We start from the raw sequence: 27346 nt of genomic DNA, 5'->3' as shown, positions 1-27346 counted from the left end.
GTCTGCAATTTTGTTCTACTATCTGTTCCTGAGTATCTAAGGTGTCCCAGACTGAGTTGCATGTATATGAGCCTTAGTTCTACCTGCGGGCAGCTTCACATCATGTTTTGCAAGAGGTAATGCTAAAGAAATTTCAAGCTCTTGAGTCAAACCAGACTTGGGACATTGTTCCTCTTTCTCCTTACAAGAACGACATCCCTTATAAGTGGATTTACAAGATTAAACAGATGGCAGATGGCTCCATTGAAAGGTACAAAGCAAGGTTGGTCATCAGGGGTGACACTCAGAGGGAAGGTATTTACTTTAGTGAGACATTTTCCTTTGTTGTCAAACTGACCATCATCAAATGCTTGCTCACCTTAGCTATTAAGAGGGGCTGGACTATTTTTCAGTTGGATGTCAACAATGCCTTTTTTCATGGAGACTTTCATGAGGAGGTTTATATAAAGATTCCCCCTGAGCTGGATGTGTCATCTTCCTCTGATTCTCCTCATTTGGTATGCAGACTCAAGAAATCATTATATGGCCTCAGGCAGGCTTCCATACTGTGGTTTTCTAAACTGTCTGAATCCCTGCACTCCAAGGGCTACATTTCCCACCTCAATTACTACTCTTTATTCACAAATCACAAAGTCTTCTTTTGGTTCTCTGGTAGTGTTGGTTGTGTATGTTGACGACATCATGTTGGCTGGTGATGACATTTCTGAAATAATTCCTTAAAATTATTCTTGGACACCTAGCTGAAAATCAAGGACTTAGGTCTGGTTCATTATCTTCTGGATTTGGAGATCTCTCAACATTCCCAAGGCTATCTCATGAGTCAACACAAATACACAACTGATCTTCTAGTAGAATTCAACTGCCAGCACTTTTCTCCTATCTCCACAGCTCTAGATTCTTCTGTTAAGCTTCATATGGATATCGGAACTCTTGTTTCTGACTCAAGTGTCTATAGGAGGTTAATTGGGAAGTTTAATTTTTTGCAGTACACCAAGCATGACAGCTCTTTCTCTGTTCAGCATCTAAGTCGGTTTCTTCAAACCTCGGGTTCCTCATATGTTGGTTGTTACCCATGTCTTAAGATATCTTGTGAATGATACTGCCCGGGGTGTATTGCTCTTTAATTCTGCTGATATGTCACTTGTGGGGTTTTCTGATTCAGATTGGGGATCTGGTGCCATCTCTCACAAGTCTGTTAGTGATTTTTATATTACCCTTAGTGGAAGTCCTATGTCTTGGAAGAACAGGAAACAACCTACCATTTCCTTGTCTTCAGCAGAGGCTGAATATAGGGCCTTGAGGAAAGTGGCAGCTGACTTAGTCGGGGCGGAAAATTACATGGACATCAACCATCTTGTTTCAGTTGAAAAAAAACATTCAAGAATCTATCACATCCTCGATACATTACCTGCCTATTTATCCGCCCCTACTAAAAAAGATCCCAATGTCCATTTCAGCTGAAACAAGCAAGTGACAAGTGACAATCAATAATCAAATATTTTGTGTTTGATCTTTATATATGGAGTTAAAATTCATGAAAAATTTAGATTTATCTAAATTCTCACTCACAATTGAGAATTGTAATAAATAGAAAAGTACATTACCCCCTATTTGATCTAAAATTCTTGATCCATCTTGCATCTAACGTCTCAATTCTGCCACTTCCGCTTCTACTATTGCTAAGGGGAGTACTAGTTTAATTTTCCTCGGATAAATCTGACATCAACTATTCAGAACATTCTCAACATGTTCATAATATCTTCAATAGATTTGAAATCTCATTTCTTGCAAAGTAGATTTATTTTGCAGAAGGAAGATTACACTAGTTTCAAATTAACTAGGAAATTTTGTTACATTTCAGATACAGCCTAAGAAAAGGACGAAGAACATGTAAATAATTTACAAAGCAAAAACTTGGACGCCAGAAGCGAGGATGGAAATAAAGGTGTTCCTAATCTGTCTGAACTTGTTGTGTATGTATAATTGTATATACTGGAAGTCTATCATTAATGTATAATGTTAATCTGATTGACTGTGCATAAAATAATCTCTAATCGTCCTCTTCAAAGAGGATGGAGGATTCAGAACCGAAGAAGGGCTCTTGCTTGCAGCTTCTGGAGTTCGCTCTAAGTTCTCTTCAACTTCAAAACTCTGAAAATGTTTCATCTTATGTGACTCTGGTGTGCTGATTTCAGGAGTCTTAGTTAAATTTGGCAAGTTTTCTGAATGACAGTCATCAGAGTCATTCTTGATGCTCACTGGTTTTTCATCAGCGAACAGCTTGCGACGTTCTATGTTAGTAAGTCCCATTACTCTTCTTCGAATGGACGATGGAGATCTTGTGTTTGAGTAACAACTGCTTTGAATGTTCCAAAAGCGTACCTGGCAAAGAGTTTGAGAATAGTACATTGGAACCATCTTAATTGAGCAAGCAATGTCACAAACAAAAGATAAGCTAAAGCAAACATCATATTCTTTTTTGTTTTAACATTATGGATTTGATCATGCTAATGTTCTGCTCATCTGTACAGCTTACCGTGAAATCATCTGATGCTGTAGCAACTTTTCCTGTCTCAGATGGGCACCTGTAGCAGTAGAATATTCAGATGATGGTTAGATTTGCTATAGGGCAAGTATCAATAATACTGAACAAACTTACCAGTCTACTGCTGTAACTTCTCCATCATGGTTTTTCAATATAAGGGGATCTGCTAGAGGTTTGTTCACCTGAGTCATGAGTACGTTGGAGTTAGTACCACATAAATGGAATCCAGTCAAAACCTTTGTAGTTACCAAACTGACCTGCCATATATAGGCATTTCCATCACTGGAACCACTGAGTACATGAGCTGCATCAGGACTTATCGCTGACTGAAATTGTCAAAAACTTCTTTAGTTCCACGAAGTTTATATTCCAAGTTATGATCATGGAAATTGACAATGCCACTCACCTTAACAAAAAATGAATTAATTTGGCATCCTGTGAAAGTTTTCACTGGCCCTTTTTCTGGCTGAAGCACATTGTAGAGATAGATTCTGAAGAAACACGCAGATCCACAGAAGAAGAAAATATCAGATGTTTAAGCTTAATAAGAGAGAATATTAGGTTCTCTTTTTGTGCATAATAGGTGTAGTCTTCATATTAGCTGGTGAAAATTGTGACTTCGTGTGATACCCATCAGAACATTGGCATACCTGCTGTCCATGCATGAAGCAGCAATAAACACGCCATTTAAATCTTGAGATAAACTAGATACTCCATGTAATCGCTTTCCCTAAACAAGATCGAAAGCTGTTATAAATCAATCAAGAATTGCTAAACTATGAACGAGTTGGATCATTTGCCAATTAAAACCAACCGAACAAACTTAGCATCCCTAATCATAAAGGAGGGACCAGGTTAAATCATAGTTATTAATGAAACAAAATTTTGTAAAATGCTGCTCAATGTTGTGAAGGTCACAGAAAACATCGCTAGCCTATCATAACATGGCAATTTAACTTTATCATTACCTTATGGGATGACACATTAGGATGAGGGCATGCCTGGAGAATAGGACTCTTCAGGTTTCTGGTATCCCAAAACTTTATGGCACTGAAATTTAAAAGTAAAAGCAGTGAATAACACAAATCACGCGATAAACCCCACTTTGAAGTGCTTGCTCAGTTTGAGGAACATTGCAAGTTTTCTTAGACACCTGTCAACTGCTCCAGCAGTAGCAATGGAGATCTCATCTTTCAGGTAAAGGACTGAAGTAATGCTCATGGAAGTAGCCTGAAATAATTTCTGGCAGTAAGAAATAAATTGTGCATTCATAAGTATAGAATAGGGTCATAAAGGATATCTTCACGAGGACAAACCTTTCCACCTTTAACCCGCCGCTGACGAGGAGAAACGTGAGCCTTGTGGACTGCTGCAATTGACCTGAACAAAGAACACATATTAGAAACTGGTTTAAACTTTAAAGCTGCTAACTCTACCTGTCTTTTAAAATTCGTAATCTATTTGCTTTATTTTGACCTGAATCAGGCTGTTTAGTTGGGAAAGATACTAGAAGTGTTCCCAATTTTGCTCATGCGAATGAAACTAGAAGCAAGACAGCAATTGATAATGCTCTTTAATCACCATTTTGATCTTACGGTTATAATAAAGTACTTACGGTATGGAAAATATGTGACTGCTGCTGCACGAGCTCCTCAAGTCCCATAGGGAAAAGGAGCCATCTCTTGAACCAGATACAATAATATCTATTTAAAAGCAAATCGCATGTGGGGATCAGAACATGCCATATCTTTGAGTAAAGAAAGTATGGAAGGGAAAAAGAGTTATTCGAGGAAGAGAAGTAGGAAAAGCACAAACCTACCCTGATTCGTAGGATGAGAACAAATGGATTTCACACTCCCGGTGTGACCCATTAATGCTCTAATACACTGCTTTTCTTGTGCATCCCATACCTTTATCTGCTCACATACATCAAGATTACTTGTAAGTAATGGATATATTATTATACAAACTTTGTATAATGACCTTAGGAATTGTTAAGTTTCTACATAATTAAATATCACAGTCCACTTAGAAGGGTGAACCTTCACAGAAATTCTAATCAAAGACAATTGTATAAACACTACAATCAAGCAGTCAATATGCAAATGCTACTGTAACCAGATGCTTTGTCCTTAAAGTACATAGAACAGTTTTAAAACAACAACCAAAAACTAATTCAGTTGCTACTACATACAAATATCAGATATTTACTCACGCATTGATCGCCTGAAGCAGTTAAGATATTCATATCATCCTGCAAAGATCAAATGTATGTCATGTTAACAAGCTATAACTGAAAATCGATTGCAGGAAAACAAAAACACATGGAAACTATAGTAGTTTAGCAGATGCCTTTATTCATGTTTCAACATATCTAATAAAGTCAGACCTCTCTACAACAGCATCCCAATATAACAACACTTCACTATAAAAGCCAAGCTTTTCCGGAACCAATTTTCATGTTATGTTATAATATATGTTCTATATAACAGCAATTCGTTGTAACATACAAAAATATTCGGAACAAACAAGGCTGTTATAGAGAGGTTTGACTGTACATCCGACCCAATATATCTGAACGGCTTCATTTTAGGTTATCCTTGCAAAAACTAAAAAAGATGAATGCGGATTGAAGATTCGGGTATTCTTAAATCAAACTCAGACTCTAATAGTAATACATTTTAGGACAGAAATAAAAACATGGATGTCTGATTGGGGTGAAACTGTCTTATTTTCTTCTCTTTGAGCATTCAATTCGTTTCTTCCCCAGTCTTTGCTTGGAATTTAAACTCCTTAGTGTGGACCTCTTAGGATGCAATGCCCCGAAACTGCTTCTCTTTTCTGAACCTTTTTGGTGCTCCCCGAATATTGTTTCTATTAGTTGCTTTAACTCATGTCCAATTTTCAGTAATAGGAGTAAGTGATAGTCAAAGGCTCATTTCAGGTAAGGCCGGAAATTCAGAAAAGCTCAGGGAGGATGCATCGCCTCACTTAAGCTGTGTTTCAATGGAAGCAAGGCACTACGGATTGCCCATGACTTCTATCTTGAATCGAGCAGTACTAAACAATAAACATCATCAGCAAAGAGATATATCATTTGTTAAGGAAATCGTTATGATAGAACTTGTTACTTTTTTCTTGCATTTTATATGTGTATATTCATTTTTCTTCGTTGCACCTTTTTTAATAAAGCATGCACGCGCATACAGCCCGTATAGATTGCAGCTCTTTTTTTAAAGCTTTTTCCTTTGACAACACTGAGGAAAAATCTTGGTTATCAAATTAATTTGGAAGCTGAGATGTACCTTGATCCAACATACATCAAATATAGCATTTTCATGAGCGACCCACTCTGACATCTTAGATTTTTCTGTAAATTGCAAATTGATCAGGTAGAAGTCCAAGAAACATAACATCAAAGCAAAATTCAGAATTAAGAAAGAATTTTTAAGTAACAACTTACCTGCATTTTGCTGGTGTGTTGATGAAGGGGGAAATTTCAACCTGGTATTATACAAGCTAACATAGCCACCCTCATCAGCAACAGCAAGAATATGTGAATTTTCACTTGTCTGCATAACAACACAATATTAGTATATGACTTACCAACGTGTCAAAATTAAAATATATTTTGCAGTATTAGTATTGAGACTCATTTGATTCATAGATCCAACCTTGCAGAACGAGACGGCCATTGGAGGTGGCGTGTTGCCATTGTGCTCAACAGCGAGGGCACCAATTTGGTCAACCTCAGACGATTCAATGCTGATATATGGTCTTTTTTTAACTGGACAAGTACACAGATAAAGTCAGAAAAAAATTGAAATCAAACTGATGAACTCGTGTTAGTGACAATAGGCAGATTCAGCATAAAAAGCAGTGGGTATACTTGATCAATTTTCTTGGACTCGTAGAGTTTAAATTATAGATCTATCTCTAATTAGTATAGATATTTATAACACAAAAAGATAAAGAAGAGAAGAGATTTGAGGGAAACCTCGGAATCCGTGAAGTTCTCTTGATTTGATATCTTGGAAAAAAGATTGATGCTTATTTGATCCTTCCATTTAGAGCTCTTCAGTTACAGATTGTAACAATTGGGGATGAGTTCTATCACTTGAAACTCTTCGGAGCTGTAAAGGGATAGAGTAGAGAAGAAGAATGAGTGTGCCTAATTGCCTATGCTGCAGGTCGGATTTTGGCGCGAGGGTTGTAATCCGACAAGGCGGGAAATTTACTTGAATTTTTTCCCGCTGGCGCCTTGTTGCCGCGGGTTGAATTATGCAATTTTGCAGTATTATATATATATATAATGCTTCAATATAATAATACGATAATTATTAGTATAGTCACAAATTTAATTTGGAAAATTTGTGCTTTTAGTTCCTTAAATATCGTGATATTTGGTTAAACACATTTAACTTTTAATTAATTGAAATGTGCATTTTTTTATCCATTTGCTTGTGAATATTCACAATTTCCTTTTCTTTTTTTTTTTTAATTCCCCTGCTCTTTGATCCCCTTTGTTAGATTGCTCCTTTAATTACTCAACCCACTATCCTGAATTTGTAGGTGGGGGTGCTGACCATATGAGCAACCCCCTTGTCGAATATTCACAAATTAAATGAATTACTCCTATTAACCATTATATCATTTAATTGCTCATGTTGTATGTTTAGTTTGCATTGTTACTCCATCTATGAGAGTAATATAGTTGTAACTTTACAAATAATCTAAGTAAAATTAATCCAAATAGTCGCTTATCCAATCGTTAAAATTAAAAATAGCTAATGAATATATAATATATGCATAACTTATGTTTTATATATATAATATATATAATCAATGTAAAATCTATGTATATGGTTATAAAGAGTAAACGGTGAATATCACAGGCTATTTGTATAAAGATTCCCAAAAACATATATAGCTTAATTGAAGGCTAAATATGCTTATCATTTAAATCAAGGACCAGAATTAGAATTTACAAACAATTGAGGTACCGTATGCAAAGCTTTTTCCACTTTAAATCCATCTAGGTAGTTTTTTTGCGAGAATATTCCTTTGCCAAAGGCTTTATTCCTTTTTTTTTTTTTGGAGAAGTGGATAATATTATTAATAACAACTACGGTGGCATTACAACATTAATACTAATAGTAGGAATAACACTTAGGTTTTCAAACATTGCTAGTTTGTTACATATGAAACTTGATAAGAGCCTAGTAGTAGGTGTTGCATCTTTGTCATCTTGGATCGCCCTCTTGACCAGGTCTGATGGGGAGTTGAAGATATTTATAGTAGGAGTAGGTTGTTGTTTGGAGCCCAATTTACTCAAAAAGTGTGTCACCTTGTTTCCTTCACGGAAGCTATGTCGGACCACCAATTTCTTCAACAAGCACCTACATTCAATGATAGTGTTAGTGTAGGCAGGGAAGCTATTGTGCTCAAGTAGTTGAATTATATCCGTCGAATCAGTTTCAATCTCCAAGGGAGCTAATTCTTTATCATTTGCAAGCTTTAGCCCTGCATGAAGTGCTAATAACTCTGCATGTGTAGGGTTGTAAGCTTTGATCTTTAGCAAAGCCTACTATCATGTTGCCTCGAGTATTTTTTATAAGTCCCCCAATACCTCTTGGCTTATGTTTACCCAAAAAAGAAGCATCTATATTTAGTTTATATGTTTGAGGTGGTGGTGGGTACCATTTTATGTGGATAGTTTTTTTGTGCGTAGAGCTTGTGTATTTACAAGCTAGTAGTTTAAATTCAATGGTATGTATGGTAACCATTTGGACATTAAGAGGTTTAGAGAGGTTATGGAAACAGTTATTATTTCTATTTAACCACAGGTTCTAAATTGCAAATGGGAATACGTCTTCCTGAGTTATACAGTTATGGGTAGCGGGTATTGGGAGATCTTTGATTGATAACAACCACTGTTTGTTATTTGGGAGAGCATTAGTATCAATTCTCTTACTGCTCCAAAATGTGTGTGCAACTATGCATTGGGGGAATATATGGGTGATGGTTTCTTCTGCTTCTCTACATATTAGGCATACATTGTTGTTAGTGACTCCAATTTGGTGGAGGTAAGACTTAATGGAGGGTCTATTTTTATAGCATTGCCAGAGAAAGAATTTGATTTTGTTAAGGGTATCAAGTTCCAAATCCTGTCATATTCAGTGCCAATTTGGAGGTGTTGATGAAGTGGTGTGTAGACTGAATGGGTGGAGAAGGTGCCATTTGTATTAAGCGACCAAATGGGGGATGTCTATGGACATTGGATTTTTTGAAAGAGAGATGAATGAGATATCATTTTAATATTCTCTGGGAGTTCAAAGGAGATTTGTGACCAATTCCACTGGTCATTTCTCCAAACCTGGGCGAGGGTTAGGTTGTTATCATTTTTATTAAGAGGACCTTGAATGGCAGATCGAATATTAGGGGGTATTGGGAGTCCAGTTACCATAATAAAAATGAATGGAATTCTCATTGCCAACAACCCATGAGATTTCTTTAGTAATGGTTTCATACCCTCTCAAAATATTTTGCCAAATGAAGGAAGTGGTTTTGGCATTTGCTCTAGGACTATATTTTTGAATTAGGGTGTTTGCCCATATTGTCGAGGGATTGGTGAATAATCTACATGCTAATCCTGCTAGGATGGCTTGATTTTGTGCGTTGCTTTAGGAATTCCCAATCCTCCTAGTTTTTTAGGAAGGGTCACAACATCCCATGAGATGTAGTGGATCCTTTTTATGGTGAGGAGTTGTACTCCAAATAAAGTCACGCTGGATTTTATCAATTTGATGTTGAATCTTTTTTGGAAGAGATATATATTGCGTGGTATGATTTGGAATGGCATTGAGGGCAGCTTTTGCTAGAACTGTGCGACCTGCAAGAGTTAGGAAGTTTGTTTTCCAATTTGAAAACTTGTTATGCATATTATCAATTACAAATTGGAAGTCGAAAGGTTTTGGTTTGTTATTGAGAATAAGGAATCCCAAATACTTACCAAATTGAGTTGTTGGATTAATATTGAATAAGTCAATTGTATAATCCTTAATGGCAAGTGAGCAGTTATTTGAAAAGAGGATTTTGGATTTGGTGTTATTTATTTTTTGGTCAGATAGAGAATAAAAAGTGGTTAGAGAATGGTGTATGGTGTTGATAGTTTTTCATTGGCCTGTGCCATAAATGTTAGGTCATCTGCATAAAATAAGTGTGACAATTAAGGTCCTTTGGTCCCAATTTTGATGGGCTCCCACAGAGTTAGGTCGACTTGGTGGTTGATGCATACAGACAACAATTTTATTTATAAGATGATAAATATAGAGATATAGGATCGCCTTATCTGATACCTCTCGTGGGCTCAAAGAAATTGGTCTGTGTACCATTAACCAGGACAATTATCTTGCTTGTAGAGATGCAGTTCATGATTAGGTTAGTGATCTTTAGTGGAAATCGAAAGAAAGCTAAGGCCTTGTAGACAAAAGGCCATTCTAATATGTTGAATGCTTTTTCTAGATCAATTTTGATTATTAGTTGCCCTTTCACCCCTTTTGTTTTTTTAAGTTGGTTAATAGCTTCTTGAATAATAATAGTATTATCACATGCCCTCCTCCCTTTTAAGAAGCTAGATTGGCATGGGCTGATGAGTTTATTTAGGAAAGGTTTGATGTGGTTAACAATAATTTTGGTGATTATTTGTTGGTAGTATTACATAGGCCTATTGGCGGAAATTTTTGAGGTTATTTGCATGTTTGAATTTGGGAATGAGGCACAATAAAGTGTGATTCATTTTATCAGGAATGTTGGTGTTGTCAAATATTTTCTTGCATAGTTGGATAATTGAGGGACCCACTATATCCCAATATCTTTGGTAGCAAAATGGGTATATGCCATCAGGACCTCGGGCCTTATGTGGCTTGAAAGAATAGACAATACAGATGATTTCTTGAGTGTCTAATGGCCTGTCTAGTGAGGAGAGGTCGATATTGGCAAGTTAGTATGCGCATTTTTTATAGCTTTCCAGTCTGATTGAGTATTATTAGTTGTGAATACATTTTGGAAATATTTGTGAGTGTGATCAATGATTTTGCAATGATCAGTTATCCAATTTTCATTATTATCTTTAAAAAAGGATATGTTGTTGCGCCTACGCCTATTGAGCACAGAAATATGAAAGAATTTTGTATTGACATCGCCCTCATTGAGCTAATTAATACGAGATCTAATCTTCCAATGGTCCTCCTTAAGACGAAGAGTATTATTATACTATGTGAGTAACATTTGTTCCAAGTTTCTAAGGAACGTGCTAGTTGTATAACTAGGTGAAATTTGGTTTCCCCTTAGTCTGGCCAGAATTCTTTTTTTGTTAGCAAAAATATCTCCAAATTTTTGGGCACTCCATTCTTTAAAAAAAATAAATAATAATAATTACATCACTGAAATTCCTATTTATCCAACTTTGTTTGACAACCTTACTGAACTTAGGGTGGCTTAGCCAATATTTTTCTAGCCTAAAAGGTTTGTTAGTATTGGTAGAAATGGAATTTGTTAGCCTGATTAATAGCGGATTATGATCGGAATAAGTTTTGGGCAGTTGGGTTATGGTTACTGAGGGGTAGGATTCTAACCAGGCTTCATTAGCAAGACATCGATCTAGTCTTTCTAGGATAAGTCCATGCCTCCTATTTCTATGGTTTGACCACGTATAACGATAACCCTTGAACCCTAGATCAATTAAATTACAGTAATTTATACAAGATCAGAATCTCGAAGTCCTATTATTACTAATATGCCTGCCTCCCCATTTTTTGTCCTGAGTCAGTACATCATTAAAGTCGCCACCTATAAACCAATGCCCTTGTACTGATCAAAAATAGACCTAAGATTTTCCCAAAGAGTTATTCTATTAGCTACATAAGTACTTGCGTAGATGGCACTAAAATACCAAGGGTTATGATTGGGAAGTATCTGGACTAGGGCATGTAGCTCTTGATCGGTCTGCCTAACACGTTCCACAGCCACCATGATGTCCATCCACATAATTACTAGACCACCAGCTCTTCCAACTGCTAGAATCTCAATTAGGTCTAAAAAATTGAAGTCTACCCTAAGAATTGCATGGTTCTCCATTTTGGTCTCCAATAATGCTACCATGCATGGATTATAGTTGTTAACCAACTCTCTAAAGTTGCATCTAAAATCAGCATTATTTGCGCCTCTAACGTTCCAAATGATTATGCTAGTGGGTGTATTCATGATTGAGGAATAGTTTTGGAGAGTGGCTTCACTAGGGTTGGTTCCCCTCATCCTGAACTGACTGTCCCTTAATGTTGGATTCAGCAGGACATCATACTTTGTTGTGGCTGTGGTGATTGGTGGTGTTATCTCGATTGAGCATTTTTGGAGAGCTATCAGGCAGCGGAGTACGTACTTTTTGTCTTCCCTCTCCGGAAATAGCATAAGGGCTATATCTCTTATTGTTGAGATTTCTGTGAAGGAGCTTCTTCCCGGAGGGTGGGGAATCACCACCTCTTCTGCTTCTTGCACTTCCTGGTCTGGATTTGCTGCTTGTTCCATCGGAGCACCCATATGTGGTTGATGTTAAGCTGGTTGGGGTATCCAAGGAAAGAATAGCGGATTTATCTCTATTATCTCCTAGGGTGGGAAGAAAGGAAGATCGAACATTTGATTCATGTTCAGTAGAGGATTGAAGTGTTGGGGAAAATTCCAGTGGTTGTGCATGGGGTGGTATAGTGCAGGAGCTACTGTCGTAACCAGTGGGTCGAGAATGTTGGCCATCCACAAATGATTCATGTAATTGTCCAGTGACATTCTCATCCCCTCTGTCACAACCTGGGCTAGAAAGTTTGGGTTCTGGATGATCACCATGATTTCCTGCCCTTCTATTATCATTGAGAAGAAAAGGGCTTAACCACGGAGGCCCTGCTCGATCCACGAAGTTGGTTGCTGGTCTGGGTGTTGTGGCTGTGTTACATACACTAAGTTTGGAATTTGCATGAGGTTGTTGAGATTGTTCAAAGTGGGAGGTTGGAAAGAATTCATGGGCACTCTGTGAGTTAGTAGTGCCAGTCGATTCCGTTTGTTTAGGGGTAGCAGTATATTTGGCATTGTCTTTTAGACTGATATCTTTTAAAAGGGGTATGGAAAGCTGATTTGAAGGGGAGAATGATTGCAAATCTTTTGTGGAAGATTGAAATTGCTTATGATTGAGTGAGTTGGGCGTGTAGGAGTATATAGAATCAGTTCGATGAGTTATTTCCATAGGTATGTCCATTTGGGCGACCTCTATTGACAAGTGTTGATCCGTGTATTGGGTTATTTATGACTTGTCGTTTGTGGATTGCATTTTGTTTGCATGAAAGTTATGATGCTTAGCTAAGTTAGAGCTGTCGGTAGGATTTGGATTTGGCAGCAAATTGGGTTGCAAGTGTTTAGGGTTTTCATTAGTTTAGCCACGTTTATTACACGTGTCGACTCCATAGTGGTTGTGTTCTTTGGTTGTATCGAAGAGTTTAGGCGTGGGGTAGAGTGAACGTTTTGCAGTGGATTGTTTGTGGGAATACTGTTTTCTTCGTATTCTTCTTCTTCTTGGAGAGACCAAATTTATTGGGGGAGATTTGGTATTGGCTATTAATTTTCTACTTTTCTTCATAGTCTATTGTTTGTAGAATTAGCGATTAGTCATGTTTTATTAGTTAAGCTAGAGCTAGGGCAGTGAGAATATTCATAGTCTTTTGATTTGAAAGCAAGCTTTTGGGTATGAAGGTACTTACCTGTAGCGGCTTCGAAGATTTTTACATTAATACCTCGGTCTCCACCTTGTGAGATTGTGTGTTGTATCAATGGATGATATTGGTTCTTCCTCGTCATTCTTGGAGGGGTTCTCCTTCTTCTGTCAAAAGACACAGTTTGCCATTGGTCATTGGTGTAGTTGATGGTGGTCACCGCTTGGACCTCTGCGTCAGTGGGTAGAGATGGAGCTTTAGTATGGGTACAGCACTGGATGGTATGGCCTAGCCTGCCACAGAGTTTGCCGAGGATTTGCTCTCCTTCATAGATGATTTGGTGCATGTATTTGCCTATGAAGATGCAAGTTTGGACTGGTTCGTCAAGAGGCATCTCAACACACAGACGTGCATATTTTTCTCGTAGTGTTGCACTAGTACATGCATCAATCTTCAGTAACCGTCCAATGGTGTTGCCTATCCAAATAGCTGATCTTTCCTGTGTTGCCTCGCTTGCGATGAAATTTGGTTCCCATTTCTTTATAGAGAGGAAAAAACCATTGACAAACCATGGACCATTCTGTAATGCAGTGATAATGTTTTCCTCGTTGTTAAATTTCACAATGAAGTAATCAGATCCAAGATCAATGAGAGGAAATTTTCCGATGATTTCCATATTTCTTATATTTTCCTTTTTAAGTATTGATGTTGTATGCGTTTTCCCAGAAGCTTAATGATCAATGAGTATTTCCATGGTTGGTACATTCGATTTTTATCTTCACCTGATAGTTGGATTGACCTTATGCCTTGGTGTAGTTCCTGTGAGTTTGTGTCCATGGACGCCTCTGATGGGTTATGGACTTCTTTTTCAAATTCATTTTCCATTAGGTCAATATTCATCATATACTCTGGTGATAGTAGTTTTTCTTTGAAAGAGGATTGCTGATTCTTATTAGTAACAATAGTAGTTGTGCTAATATCGAGGTTTGGGAGGGATATAGGGATGTTCTTTATCAGTTTTTTCTTTTTCCATAACAATAGGGAAAGGTTGTTTAGTTGAGTTTGTGGAAAGAGAACTTAGAGAGAAGGAGGAGCTTCTCTCTATATTAGTGCTTCTGTGCACGAATATAAACTTTCTGCCAAAGGCTTTATAATTCTACTTTGTTTCCTTACAACATACATCTAGCTACTGTTATTAATTATCTCATAGATGTCCAGTTGATGTGAATTTTTGTCTTCAATAATTTATGCATAATTGTGTCGAACTAATGAATTTGGATTGGTGCAGATCGCAATTATCCTTCAGAAACAGCATCTCAATGAACTGACAATGAGTTTGGAAGTATCCAACTTCACTCTCATAATAGAACGAAGAGAATGTTTTAGAGGACATTGATGCTGAAAGACAATCTCTTCCTATTTTGTGGCAGATTCTGAGCATATGCAACATCCAAGGTTGTGGTGACACGTATTACGCACCAATGCAAAGAACAAATATCATGTGTTTATGCCTGCAAATAATGGAATCATGTTTTGGGCAGAGGTATTCCTCGTTCGGTTTGAGTCGGTGTTTTAAGAGGCATAGGCGTAAGGCGAGGTGTTTTACATATGTCTCAGCGAGGCTTTACATATGTCTCAGCGAGTCGTAAGCCCCGAGGCACGGGGCGTAAGCCCCATGGTATTTAGTTTTAATATTCTATAATATAATATAATTACAGTAAATATTATAAACATGTAAAATTGCATAAAAATTAACGAAAACTATAAATATGTGATATATATATATATATATATATATATATGCTCCATCCCCCATAAAAAAAATAATTAAAATAATCTATTACACGCTAATTACAAGCACAAGTAACTTGAATCGAAAAGAATTAAGTTTTTTACATGGAGGAACAAAAAGGATGACTAACCTATAATTTGAACTATGAACTTGCTGCTATGAAACAGAATTGAAAAGACCATAAATTAGGGTTTCAATCAATATAAAAGGTCTTGACTTTTAAATTTAGTACATTTCAGTTTCTTTTTAAAACTTTTGAGTAATTACAAGCTGATTTTTGACAATTTGGGTATTATATGAAAGACTTATTCAAAAAAAAATTGTTTTAATTTTAAAAAGTCTTTGTGGTTTACGGCTTAGTACAAAAATGATCCTCAAACTCCTGGGCGTACGCCCCGAATTGCTGGGCATACACTTATTGAGACTTTTGTCCCACACTCTCGCCTTGGGGCATTTTTGGTGCGCTTCGCCCTAGGGCTCGCCTTGAAAATCCCTTTTAAAACACTGGTTTGAGTTGATTTTTTCCTAAAAAGAAATCATATCAAATAAGGCGATTTTCACATATTGGAACAAAACCAAACAAGTCGTTTTTATCTATTCAGTTTTTGTTGCTCTTCGGATTTTTCGGTTATTTGTTGGGTTTTTTAAAATATGAGACATACACTACAAATACTATTTCGACAAATTTCATCATAACACCATCAAATCAGTTACTCTTTGAAAAATTTATCATCTACCAAGATATATTTATGAAAAATTAATTAAATAGTAATGAATAATTTAAGGATTAAATTCAAAATAAATTATTTTAAAACATAAAATAGATTCTTGGTAGTTTCTAGCAAAAGAAAACTACCGATCACACTAGAATGTAAATACAAAGAATGAGAATATTATAATAGGAAAGAACAAAACTAAAAGTACAAACGATTAATATGTACCATAAATTTTAAAAACATTATATACACAAACATACATATGTGCGTGTGATAATAAGTTTTAAATAGGTATTTTTATAGTCAGTTTGATTTGATTTTTGGATTATTTTTTTATTAAAATCAAACCCAAAAGGTATTGATTTTTTGTCGTTTTGATTCGGTTTGGTTTGATTTTTCGTGAACACCTCTAGTTTTGGGTAATTTGTCAGATAAAGTATAATATATAGTCTTTTTTTTTTCGACAAACATAGACTCCTTTCGGTTCTCTTCAAGTGATTTTTGGTTGTTTTCACACATAATAAAAAAATTACCTTTTAATATTAATTAACTGTCACGACCTCGGTTCGCCCTCCGTGAACCATCGTGACGGCACCTAGTCTTTACGACTAGGTAAGCCTAACAATGCGGAAAAATAAACCAATTTGAGGAAGAAATAATAAAAACGAAATAGTGAAATAAAACAGTGTTTAAAGGTGTCGTTCGGCATACACAATAACAACTCTCGAAATCTGAATGCATTTTCCAAAACCCGAAATCTCATGATCACAAGCCTTTGAATGTCTTCAAGTATCTAACTCTAGAACGTCTAACAAGAAACGAAAGTACAGAAGGGCTAATACAAAAGGGAGAGTAGAAAGGGACTCTTCGGTCTGCGGACGCTGCAGATATACCTTGGAGTCTCTATAAGCGCCTCGTCTCACGAGTGATAAGCCTAAGTGGAGGTATCTAGATCTGCACATGAAAACATGCACAGAAAGGGCATGAGTACACCACAACAGTACTTAGTAAGTGTCAAGCCTAACCTCGATCGGGTAGTGACGAGAAAGGTCAGGGCTCTACTGAGATTAAAGAAAACATAAGGTATGACAGTATAAGATAAAGCAGTACAGTTGAAAGACAATAATAAGAATTAATACAGGATAATAAGGAAAACAACAACTGAAACAGAGGCAGCACAATCACAAGGAATACCACTCTTTAAAATCCGGGGATCTCTCAGTATCTCGAGGATCTCTTAGTACCCTCAATATATGCTAGGGATCTCTTGGTATCCCGAGGATCTCTTGGTACCCTCAATGTATGCTAGGGATCTCTTGGTATCCCGAAGATCTCTTGGTATCCTTAATATACGCTAGGGATCTCTTGGTATCCCGAAGATCTCTTGGTATCCTCAATATACGTGCTGGGGATCTCTCGATATCCCACACTCCAGTTCAAGTCAAATACATGCAGGGGATCTCCCGAGATGTCGTCCCGTAGTCCCAAAGTAAAGCACATAGCAATAACACCAAAGAGTACTCAATTAAACATAAACTTCATACCAAGGTAAAATAGGTAATTCTAACCTAGTATGCTTCTCATAATACAAACAAGGCAGTTAAGCAAATAAAGCAGTTAAGTCTTAGACATGTTTCTCTAAGCTAGCAACAAACTTAAATTTCAAGTAATGTAAGCAGAAAAGGGAAAACACAATTAAAGCTACTTTAGTGAAAATAGAATTTTCAACGATTAGCACAAGTACGCACTCGTCACCTCACGTACAAGGCATTCAATTATCACAATACCAATCCTAAGGAAAATGTCCCCCACACAAGGTTAGGCAAGCCACTTACCTCGAACCAACTCAAAATCAACCCGAAACCATGCTTTTGCCACGAGTACTCGACTCTAAATGGCCCAAATCTATTCAATCCAATAAAATCATGTAAATAACATTTCAAGTAACTGATTCTACAAATAAATTATAAGCTGATACACGAAATTAGGTAAAATAACCAAAACGCCCCTCAGACCCACATCTCGAAATCAGGTAAAATTTACATTTTCAGACTCCTCATACTCTTACGAGCTCATTTATATCAAAATTATCCCAATCCGACATCAAAATCGTGATCCAAATTCAAATGTTAGGTCTAAGAACTTTTCCAACTTTTCTTCAATTTTTCCACCCCAATTCGAATTTAAAGGATGAATTTAAGCATAGATTCGTGGAAAACAAGCAAAACCGAGTAAGAATTGCTTACCCAAAACATCCATGTGAAAATCCCTCTCAAAATCGCCAATCCCGAGCTCCCAAATCAATTTTTAACTTTTTGAAACTAAACCCTCGAAACTTCGATTTTCAGCCCAGCAAATCCTCTCCTGCGGTGCACCAATTGCATCTGTGATACCGCTTCTGCGGTTCTCACTTAAAACTTCCTTTTACGCACCTGCGACCCATATGCCGCATCTGCGGTCATGCAGGTGCGGTAAGACATCCGCTTCTGCGGGTTCCTGCACACTTTCCTCTTGGCCGCTTCTGCGGCTTGACTCCGCATCTGCGGGAGTCACATCTGCGGCCTCTCAACCGCAGATGCGGTTATGACAGCAACCCAAAAGACTTCAGCTGCAAATTCCAACTTTCCAACTTCCCGTTAACCACCCGAAATCATCTCGAGGCCCCCAGGACCTCAACCAAAAGCAGAAACAAGTCATATACCACTATCCAAACTTATGCAAATCTTCCAAACACCTCAAACAACATCGAATCAACCAATTAGCATCAGATTCAAGCCTAAGAACTTCAAAAACTCTCCAAATACGCTTTCGATCAAAAAGTCTATCAAAGCTCGCCCGAATGACCTGAAATTTTGCACACACATCACATTCAACATTACGGAGCTATACAACTTCTGGAATTCCATTCTGACCCTCGGATCAAAATCTCACTATCGAACCGGGAACTTCAAAAATTCAACTTTCGGCATTCCAAGCCTAAATTAGCTATGGACCTCCGAAACATAATCCGAACATGCCTCTGAGCCTGAAATCACCCAACGGAGCTAATGGGACCAACAAAAATCCATTCCGAGGCTGTCTTCACACTGCTTCGGCTATGGTCCAAATTCTAAAGCTTAAGCTCTCCTTTAGGGACTAAGTGTCCCAAAATACTCCGAAACTCAAAACCGAACATTCCGGCAAATCAAAATAGCAGAAACAAACAAGGGGAAAGCAGTTAATAGGGGATCAGTGCATTAATTCTTAAGACGATCGGTCGGGTCGTCACATCCTCCTACACTTAAACATTCATTCGTCCTTGAAAGAGCATAGAGACATACCTGAAGTAGTGAAAAGATGAGGGTAACGGCTGCGCATATCCTGCTCGGTCTCCCAGGTCGCCTCCTCGACCAGCTGACCCCGCAACTGAACCTTCACTGATGCAATGTTCTTTGACCTCAGCTTTCTAACCTGCATGTCCAATATTGACATTGGCTCCTCAACATAAGATAGATCTTTGTTCAATTGGACTGAACTGAAATCTAACACGTGCGACGGACCACCGTGATACCTTCGAAGCATTAAAACATGAAGTACCGGATGAACTCCTGCCAAGCTGGAGGTAGGGCAAGCTCATAAGCAACCTCCCCAACATGCTGCAGTATCTCAAAAAGACCAATAAACCTTGGACTCAACTTCCCTTTCTTCCCAAATCTCATAACGCCCTTCATAGGCGATACCCAAAGCAAAACCCGCCCTTCTACCATATAGGAAACATCACGAACCTTCTGGTCCGCATAACTCTTCTGTCTGGATTGGGCTGTACGGAGTCTATCCTGAATCACTTTAACCTTCTCTAAAGCATCCTGAACCAAGTCTGTGCCCAATAATATAGCCTCGCCCGGCTCAAACCAACCTACCGGAGATCTACACCGCCTACTATATAAAGCCTCATACGGTGCCATCTGAATGCTGGACAGATAGTTGTTGTTGTAGGTAAACTCCGCCAATGGCAAGAACTGATCCCAAGACCCTCCAAACTCAATCACATATGCACGAAGCATATCCTCAAGAATCTAAATAGTGCACTCAAACTGTCCATCCGTCTGAGGGTGAAATGTTGTACTCAACTCCACCCGAGTACCCAACTCATGCTGAATGGCCTCCAGAACCGTGATGTGAATTGAGTACCTCTATCTGAAATGATGGAAACTGGAATACCATGCAGACGAACAATCTCTCGGATATAAATCTCCGCCAATGCTCCGAAGAATAGGTAGTACACACAAGAATAAAGTGTGCGGACTTGGTCAGCCGATCCACAATCACCTAAATGGCATCGAACTTTCTCAAAGTCTGTGGGAGCCCAACTACAAAGTCCATGATGATCCGCTCCCACTTCCACTCCGGAATCTCTATCTGCTGAAGCAACCCACATGGTCTCGGGTGCTCATACTTCACCTGCTAACAATTGAGGCACCGAGCTACAAACCCAACTATATATTTCTTCATCTGCCTCTACTAATAGTGCTGCCTCAAATCCTGGTACATCTTCGCAGCACCCGAATGGATGGAATACTGCAAATTGTGGGCCTCCTCTAGAATTAATTCCCGAATCCCATCAACATTGGGTACACAAATCCAAGCCTGCATCCTCAATACCCCATCATCACCAATAGTCACATATCTGGCATCACCGTGCTGAACCTTGTCCTTGAGGACAAGCAAATGAGGGTCATCATACTAACGCTCCCTGATACGATCAAATAAGGAAGACCGAGAAACCACGCAAGCTAGAACCCGGCTGGGCTCCGAAAGATCCAATCTCACAAACTGGTTGGCTAAGGCCTGAACATCCATCGCCATAGGCCTCTTCGATGCTGGTAAATAAGCTAAACTCCCCAAACTCTCTGCCCGGCGACTCAAAGCATTGGACGCCATATTGGCCTTGCCTGGGTGATACAAAATAGTGATATCATAGTCCTTTAGCAACTCTAACCACCTCCTTTGGTGCAAATTTAGATCCTTTTGTTTGAATAGGTGATACAAGCTCCGATGATCAGTATAAATCTCACAAGTCACACCGTATAAATAATGACGTCAGATCTTTAAGGCGTGAACAATGGCAGCCAACTCAAGGTCATGGACAAGATAATTCTTCTCGTGAACCTTCAACTGTCTGGACGCGTAGGAAATCACCCTACCGTACTACATCAAAACCGCTCCAAGGCCAATCCTCGAGGCATCATAATAGACAGTATAAGACCCCGAACCTGTAGGTAAGATCAAAACTAGGTCCGTAGTCAAAGCTGTCTTGAGCTTCTGAAAGCTCGCCTCACACTCTTTTGTCCACTAGAACGGAGTACCCTTCTGGGTCAACCTGGTCATAGGGGCTGCAATCGATGAAAACCTCTCAACAAAACAACAGTAATAACCTGCCAAACCAAGAAAACTGCGGATCTCTGTAGCTGAGGATGGTCTGGGCCAACTCTGCACTGCCTCTATTTTCTTCGGATCCACCTAAATACCCTCACTCGACACCACGTGGCCTAAAAATGCCATAGAATCCAACCAAAACTCACATTTCGAGAACTTAGCATATAACTTCTTTTCTCTCAAAGTCTGAAGCACTGTCCTCAGGTGCTGCTCATGATCTTCCCGACTCCGGGAATACACCAGAATATCATCAATAAAGACAATGATGAATGAGTCAAGATATGGCCGGAACACACTGTGCATCAAATGCATAAAAGGTTGTTGGGGCATTGGTCAACCCAAATGACATAACAAGGAACTCGTAATGACCATATCGAGTCCTGAAAGCAGCCTTCGGGATATCTAGCTCCCGGATCTTCAACTGATGATACCTTGAACGCAAGTCAATCTTAGAAAACACTCATGCGCCCTGTAGCTGGTCAAACAAATCATCAATATGAGGCAAAGGATAACAGTTCTTCACTTTAACTTTGTTCAACTAGCGATAATCAATGCACATACGCATAGAACCATCCTTCTTCTTCACAAAACAGGATAGGAGCACCCCAAGGTGATACACTGGGCCTAATAAAACCCTTATCAAGCAATTCCTATAACTGATCCTTTAACTCCTTCAACTCAGGAGGAGCCATATGATGCGGAGGAATAGAAATGGTCTGAGTGCCCGGTAATAGATCAATGCCAAAATCAATATCTCTATCGGGCGGCATGCCCAAAAGATCAGTTGGAAATACATTAGGAAAATCTCGTACTACTGGGACTGAATCAACTGAAGGGGTATCAATATTGACATCTCTCACATAAGCTAAATACGTGTCACACCCTTTCTCAACCATACGCTGAGCCTTAAGGAAAGAAGTAACTCTACTGGGAGTGTGATCTAAAGCACCCCTCCACTCAACATACAGTACACCTGGCATAACTAGCGTCACGGTTTTGGCGTGACAATCAAGAATAGCATAATGGGGTGATAACCAGTCCATACCCAAGATAATATCAAAGTCAACCATGCTGAGCAACAATAAATCGGTTGTGGTCTCAAAACCACTAAGAGCAACCAAACACGACCGATAAATACGGTCCATAACAAGAGAATCTCCCACAGGAGTAGAAACATAAATAGGGGAACTCAACGAATCCCAAGGCACACCCAAAGGCGGATCAAAATAAAAAGACATATAAGAGTAAGTGGAGCCTAGATCGAATAGAACCGATGCATCTCTATGACAAACCAATACAATACCTGTGATGACAAAACCAGAGGCAACAACCTCGGTACAGGCAAAAAGGGCTTAGTATCTGGCCTGGCCTCCCCATCTAGGGTGACCTCTACCTCCCCGACCTCCACCTCCAGTTGGCTGAGCAGGTGGGGTAGAAACTGGAGCTGTAATCATAGCCTGAGAACTCTGCGGGGCACGCTGTGGCTGAGAAGTCTGTGGAGGCACACTCCTCCCAAGTCTAGGGCAATCCCTCACCACATGGCATGTGACACCACAATAAAAACAAGCTCTAGGAGGATGTGACAGCTGTGACTGGCTCGGTCCAAGTCTGCTGGACTAACCTCTGAAAGCACCTCACGTAGGAGGCGCGCTAGATACCGGAGGTGCATAATAAGGCTCCTAATGCCTGGGAGGAGCTGAAATACCACTGGCTGCTGGAAAAGCTGAATGAACAGGGCGACTCATATAACCCCTACCATAACGATCTGCAGCTGGGGCATGAGCACCAAAATAATGGCCCGACTCTCGAGACCTCTTGGCTTTCCTCTCCTCTCTCTCCCTAGCATGCATACCCTCAATACTCCTAGTAATGCTCACCACCTACTGATAAGAAATATCCATCTCCAACTCACGAGCCATGCTAGACCTTATGCTGGGAATAAGCCCCTCAATACACCGGTGAACCCTTTCGCGAACAGTAGAAACCAAGGCTGGGGCATGTCTAGCCAAACTGGTGTAACAGATAGCATACTCTGAGGTAGTCATAGCACCCTGGCGCAAATGCTTAAACTCTGCGCGCCATGCATCCCTGAGGCTCTGAGGAACAAACTCCCTCAAGAACATATCTGAAAATCGAGTCCAAGTTAGTGAAGTTGCCTCATCCAAACTGTCTAGCTCATAGGTGTGCCACCACTCATAGGCGGCTCCTCGAAACTGGAAGGCAGTGGAAGACACCCCACTCAATCCTGATATACCCATAGTGTGGAGGATATAGTGACACTCCTCCAAAAATCCCAGGGCATCATTTGAGGCTAACCCACTGAATACAGAAGGATCGTACTTTTTGAACCTCTCAAGCCTCTGCTGCTCATCCTCTGAAACCGCTGCTCTGTCCTCGGACTGACCTGGGGCTACAGGCTATACAAGAATAATCTCTAGGACCTGATCAACTTGCACTCACTGCTAAGGAGTGCGGGCGGCAGGAGTCTGTGCTCCTCCCCCGGCCTGAGATGTAGTTGAAGTAAGGGGAAGCAACCCTGCCTGAGCCAAAGTGGTGTACATGCTCATGAACCGTGCCAGAGCCTCCTAAAGTGTTGGAGTAGTAGTAGCAGTAGGCGTATCCGGCGCCTGGACTACGGCTGGAACTGCTGGTAGTACCTCAGTGGTAGCTCACACAGGTGCTCTGGCTGCACCATGTGTGCGTCCTCAACCTCTACCCCGGCCCCGGCCTCTAACGGCTGCAGTAGGGGGTGCATGTGCCTGATCATCTCGGGTAGCGCGTGTCCTCACCATCTGTGAGAGAATAGAATACAGAAGTTTAGAATTGTGATATCAAAATCTCGCATGACAAGGAAATCAAATGAAGTGGAATTTTCCTAACAGTTACATAGCCTCTCATAGATAGGTACAGATGTCTCCGTACCGATCAACGAGACTATAATAAACTAGCTTGTGATTTATGACTCCTATAAACGTAGAGCTTTGATACCAACTTGTCACGACCCGGGTTTGCCCTCTGTGAACCATCGTGACGGCATCTTGTCTCTACAACTAGGTAAGCCTAACAATGCTGAAAAATAAACTAATTTGCGAAAGAAATAATAAAAACAAAATAGTGAAATAAAACAGTGTTTAAAGGTGCCGCTCGACATACACAATAACAACTCTGAAATCTGAATACATTTCCCAAAACCCGAAATCTCATGATCATAAGCCTTTGAATGTCTACAAGTATCTACCTCCAGAATGTCTAACAAGAAACAAAAGTATAAAAGGGCAAATACAAAAGGGAGATTAGAAAGGGACTCTTTTGTCTATGGACGAGGCAGATATACCTCGGAGTCTCTATAAGCGCCTCGCCTCACGAGTGATAAGCCTGAGTGGAGGTATCTGGATCTGCACATGAAAAACATGCGTAGAAAGGGCATGAGTACACCACAACGGTACTTAGTACGTGTCAAGCCTAACCTCGATCGGGTAGTGACGAAGAAGGTCAGGGCCCTACTGAGATTAAATAAAACATAAGGTATGATAGTATAGGATAAATCAGTACAGTTGAAAGATAATAATAAGAATTATTACATGATAATAAGGATAACAACAATTGAAACAGAGGCAACACAATCACAAGGAATACCACTCTTTAATAACCGGGGATCTCTCAGTATCCCGAGAATCTCTTAGTATCCTCAATATATGCTAGGGATCTCTTGGTATCCCGAGGATCTCTTAGTACCCTCAATGTATGCTAGGGATCTCTTGGTATCCCGAGGATCTCTTGATATCCTCAATATACGCTAAGGATCTCTTGGTATCCTCAATATACACTAGGGATCTCTTGGTATTCTAACCTAGCATGCTTCTCATAATACAAACAAGGTAGTTAAGCAAATAAAGCAGTTAAGTCAATTAGACATGCTTCTCTAAGCTAGCAGCAGACTTAAATTTCAAGTAATGTAAGCAGAAAAGGGAAAACACAATTAAAGCTACTTTAGTGAAAACATGATTTTCAACAATTAGCACAAGTACGCACTTGTCACCTCACGTACATGACATTCAGTTATAACAATACCAATCCTAATGGGAATGTCCCCCACACAAGGTTAGGCAAGCTACTTACCTCGAACCAGCTCAAAATCAACCCGAAATCATGCTTTTGCCACGAGTACTCGACTCCAAATGGCCCAAATCTATTCAATTCAATTGAATAATATAAATAACACTTCAAGTAACTGATTCTACAAATAAATTCTAAGCTAATACGCGAAATTAGGTAAAATGACCAAAACGCCCCTCGAGCCCACGTTTCGAAATCAGGTAAAATTTACATTTTCAGAATCCGCATACTCTCACGAGTTCATTTATATCAAAATTATCCTAATACGACATCAAAATCGTGATCCAAATTCAAATGTTAGGTCTAAGAACTTTTCCAACTTTTCTTCAATTTTTCCACCCCAATTCGAATTTAAAGGATGAATTTAAGCATAGATTCATGGAAAACAATCAAAACCGAGTAGGAATTGTTTACCCAAAACACCCAGGTGAAAATCCCTCTTAAAATCGACAATCCCGAGCTCCCAAATCAATTTCTAACTTTTGAAACTAAACCCTCGAAACTCTGATTTTTTTACCCAGCAAATCCGCTCCTACGGTCCACCCATCGCATATGTGATACCGCTTCTGCGGTTCTCACTTAAAACTCCCTTTTACACACATGCGACCCATATGCCGCATCTGCGGTCATGCAGGTGCGGTAAGACATCCGTTTCTACAGGTTCCTGCACACTTTCCTCTTGGCCGCTTCTGCGGCTTGACTCCGCATCTGCGGGAGTCACATCTGCGTCATCTCAATCACAGATGCGGTTATGACAACATCCCAAAAGGCTTCAGCTACAAATTCCAACTTTCCAACTTCCCGTTAACCACCCGAAATCATCCCGAGGCCCCTAGGACCTCAACCAAAAGCACAAACAAGTCATGTACTACTATCCAAACTTATGAAAATCTTCCAAACACCTCAAACAACATCGAATCAACCAATTAGCATCAGAGTCAAGCCTAAGAACTTCAAAAACTCTCAAAATACGCTTTCGATCAAAATGTCTATCAAACCTCGCCCGAATGACCTGAAAATTTGGACACTAGTCACATTCAACACTACTGAGCTACTCCAACTTCCAGAATTCCATTCCGACCCTCGGATCAAAATCTCACTATCGAACCAGAAACTTCAAAAATTTAACTTTCGGCATTCTAAGCTTAAATTAGCTACGGACCTCCGAAACATAATCCGAACACGTCCCTGAGCCCGAAATCACCCAACGGTACCAATGGAAATCCATTCCGAGATCGTCTTCACACTGTTCCGGCTACGGTCCAAATTCTAAAGCTTAAGCTCTCCTTTAGGGATTAAGTGTCCCAAAATACTCTGAAACTCAAAACCCAGTATCCCAGCTAATGCTGTATTTTGTCCCGGGCCCAGGCCTTAGTGGGCCTAACGGGCCGGGCCTCGCGGTCCCGGGCTTCGTGGTCCCGGGCTCTGGCGGTCCCGGGCCTGGCGGTCCCGGTCTTCGTGGGCCTAATGGGTGGAACCGGCCCGTGACGGGCCTAAGCCCACATGGTCCTGTGCTTAACGGGCCGGGCTCGTGGGCTTCGCGGGCCTAGCGGGCTTTTTTTTTTTTTAAGACAATTTCTTGTAGTATCATGGCTATATTAATATGTAGTATATATGTATATCTAATTATTAAAGTGCTTGACGAAAAAGAAAATAACAAAACAATAGTAAAACACTAAATTGTCATGCATAAATATCACTTCTTGAAGTATATTATATTGTATCTTATGTATATATATTCTCTTATATATTTTCTTTTAGTATATGTATTGTATCTTATGTATATATATTCGCATAATAATATATTTTCTTGTAGTATATATATTGTATATTATGTATATATTGTAGCATAATATATTTTCTTGTAGTATATTATATTGTATCTTATGTATATATATTCTCTTATATATTTTCTTGTAGTATATATATTGTATCTTATGTATATATTGTAGCATAATATATTTGCTTGTAGTATATTATATTGTATCTTATGTATATATATTCTCTT

The 27346-nt window shown here is 39.3% G+C and overlaps 2 protein-coding genes across 4 annotated transcripts; both read right to left on the bottom strand.

Annotated features, from left to right (window-relative positions):
• Positions 1-1808: 1808 nt before the first annotated feature.
• Positions 1809-6756, bottom strand: LOC104217070 (uncharacterized). 2 transcript variants are annotated; one of them, XM_070167481.1, is made up of 16 exons: positions 6543-6756; positions 6220-6332; positions 6009-6117; positions 5851-5915; positions 4740-4799; positions 4365-4461; positions 4161-4248; positions 3862-3925; positions 3699-3775; positions 3514-3595; positions 3196-3275; positions 2952-3036; positions 2803-2871; positions 2660-2727; positions 2537-2585; positions 1809-2382 (listed from the first exon to the last, which is right to left on the bottom strand). In XM_070167481.1, exons 1-16 carry the CDS (start codon positions 6610-6612, stop codon positions 2020-2022), a joined length of 1539 nt encoding a protein of 512 aa, XP_070023582.1. In that variant the 5' UTR covers positions 6613-6756; the 3' UTR covers positions 1809-2019. The 2 variants fall into 2 exon arrangements, with proteins under 2 accessions (XP_070023582.1, XP_009765528.1); XM_009767226.2 differs by having other exon boundaries at positions 4761-4799; positions 6543-6755.
• A 926-nt stretch (positions 6757-7682) lies between these two features.
• Positions 7683-14384, bottom strand: LOC104217071 (uncharacterized). 2 transcript variants are annotated; one of them, XM_009767227.2, is made up of 2 exons: positions 13348-14384; positions 7683-7944 (listed from the first exon to the last, which is right to left on the bottom strand). In XM_009767227.2, exons 1-2 carry the CDS (start codon positions 13973-13975, stop codon positions 7934-7936), a joined length of 639 nt encoding a protein of 212 aa, XP_009765529.1. In that variant the 5' UTR covers positions 13976-14384; the 3' UTR covers positions 7683-7933. The 2 variants fall into 2 exon arrangements, with proteins under 2 accessions (XP_009765529.1, XP_070023581.1); XM_070167480.1 differs by having other exon boundaries at positions 13381-14384.
• Between the last annotated feature and the right edge of the window lie 12962 nt (positions 14385-27346).

Source organism: Nicotiana sylvestris, chromosome 2 (assembly GCF_000393655.2).
Source record: "Nicotiana sylvestris chromosome 2, ASM39365v2, whole genome shotgun sequence".
Classification (NCBI taxonomy): Eukaryota; Viridiplantae; Streptophyta; class Magnoliopsida; order Solanales; family Solanaceae; genus Nicotiana; species Nicotiana sylvestris.
Note: the sequence above shows the minus strand (reverse complement) of the source record. Positions and strands in the feature narration are given on the sequence as shown.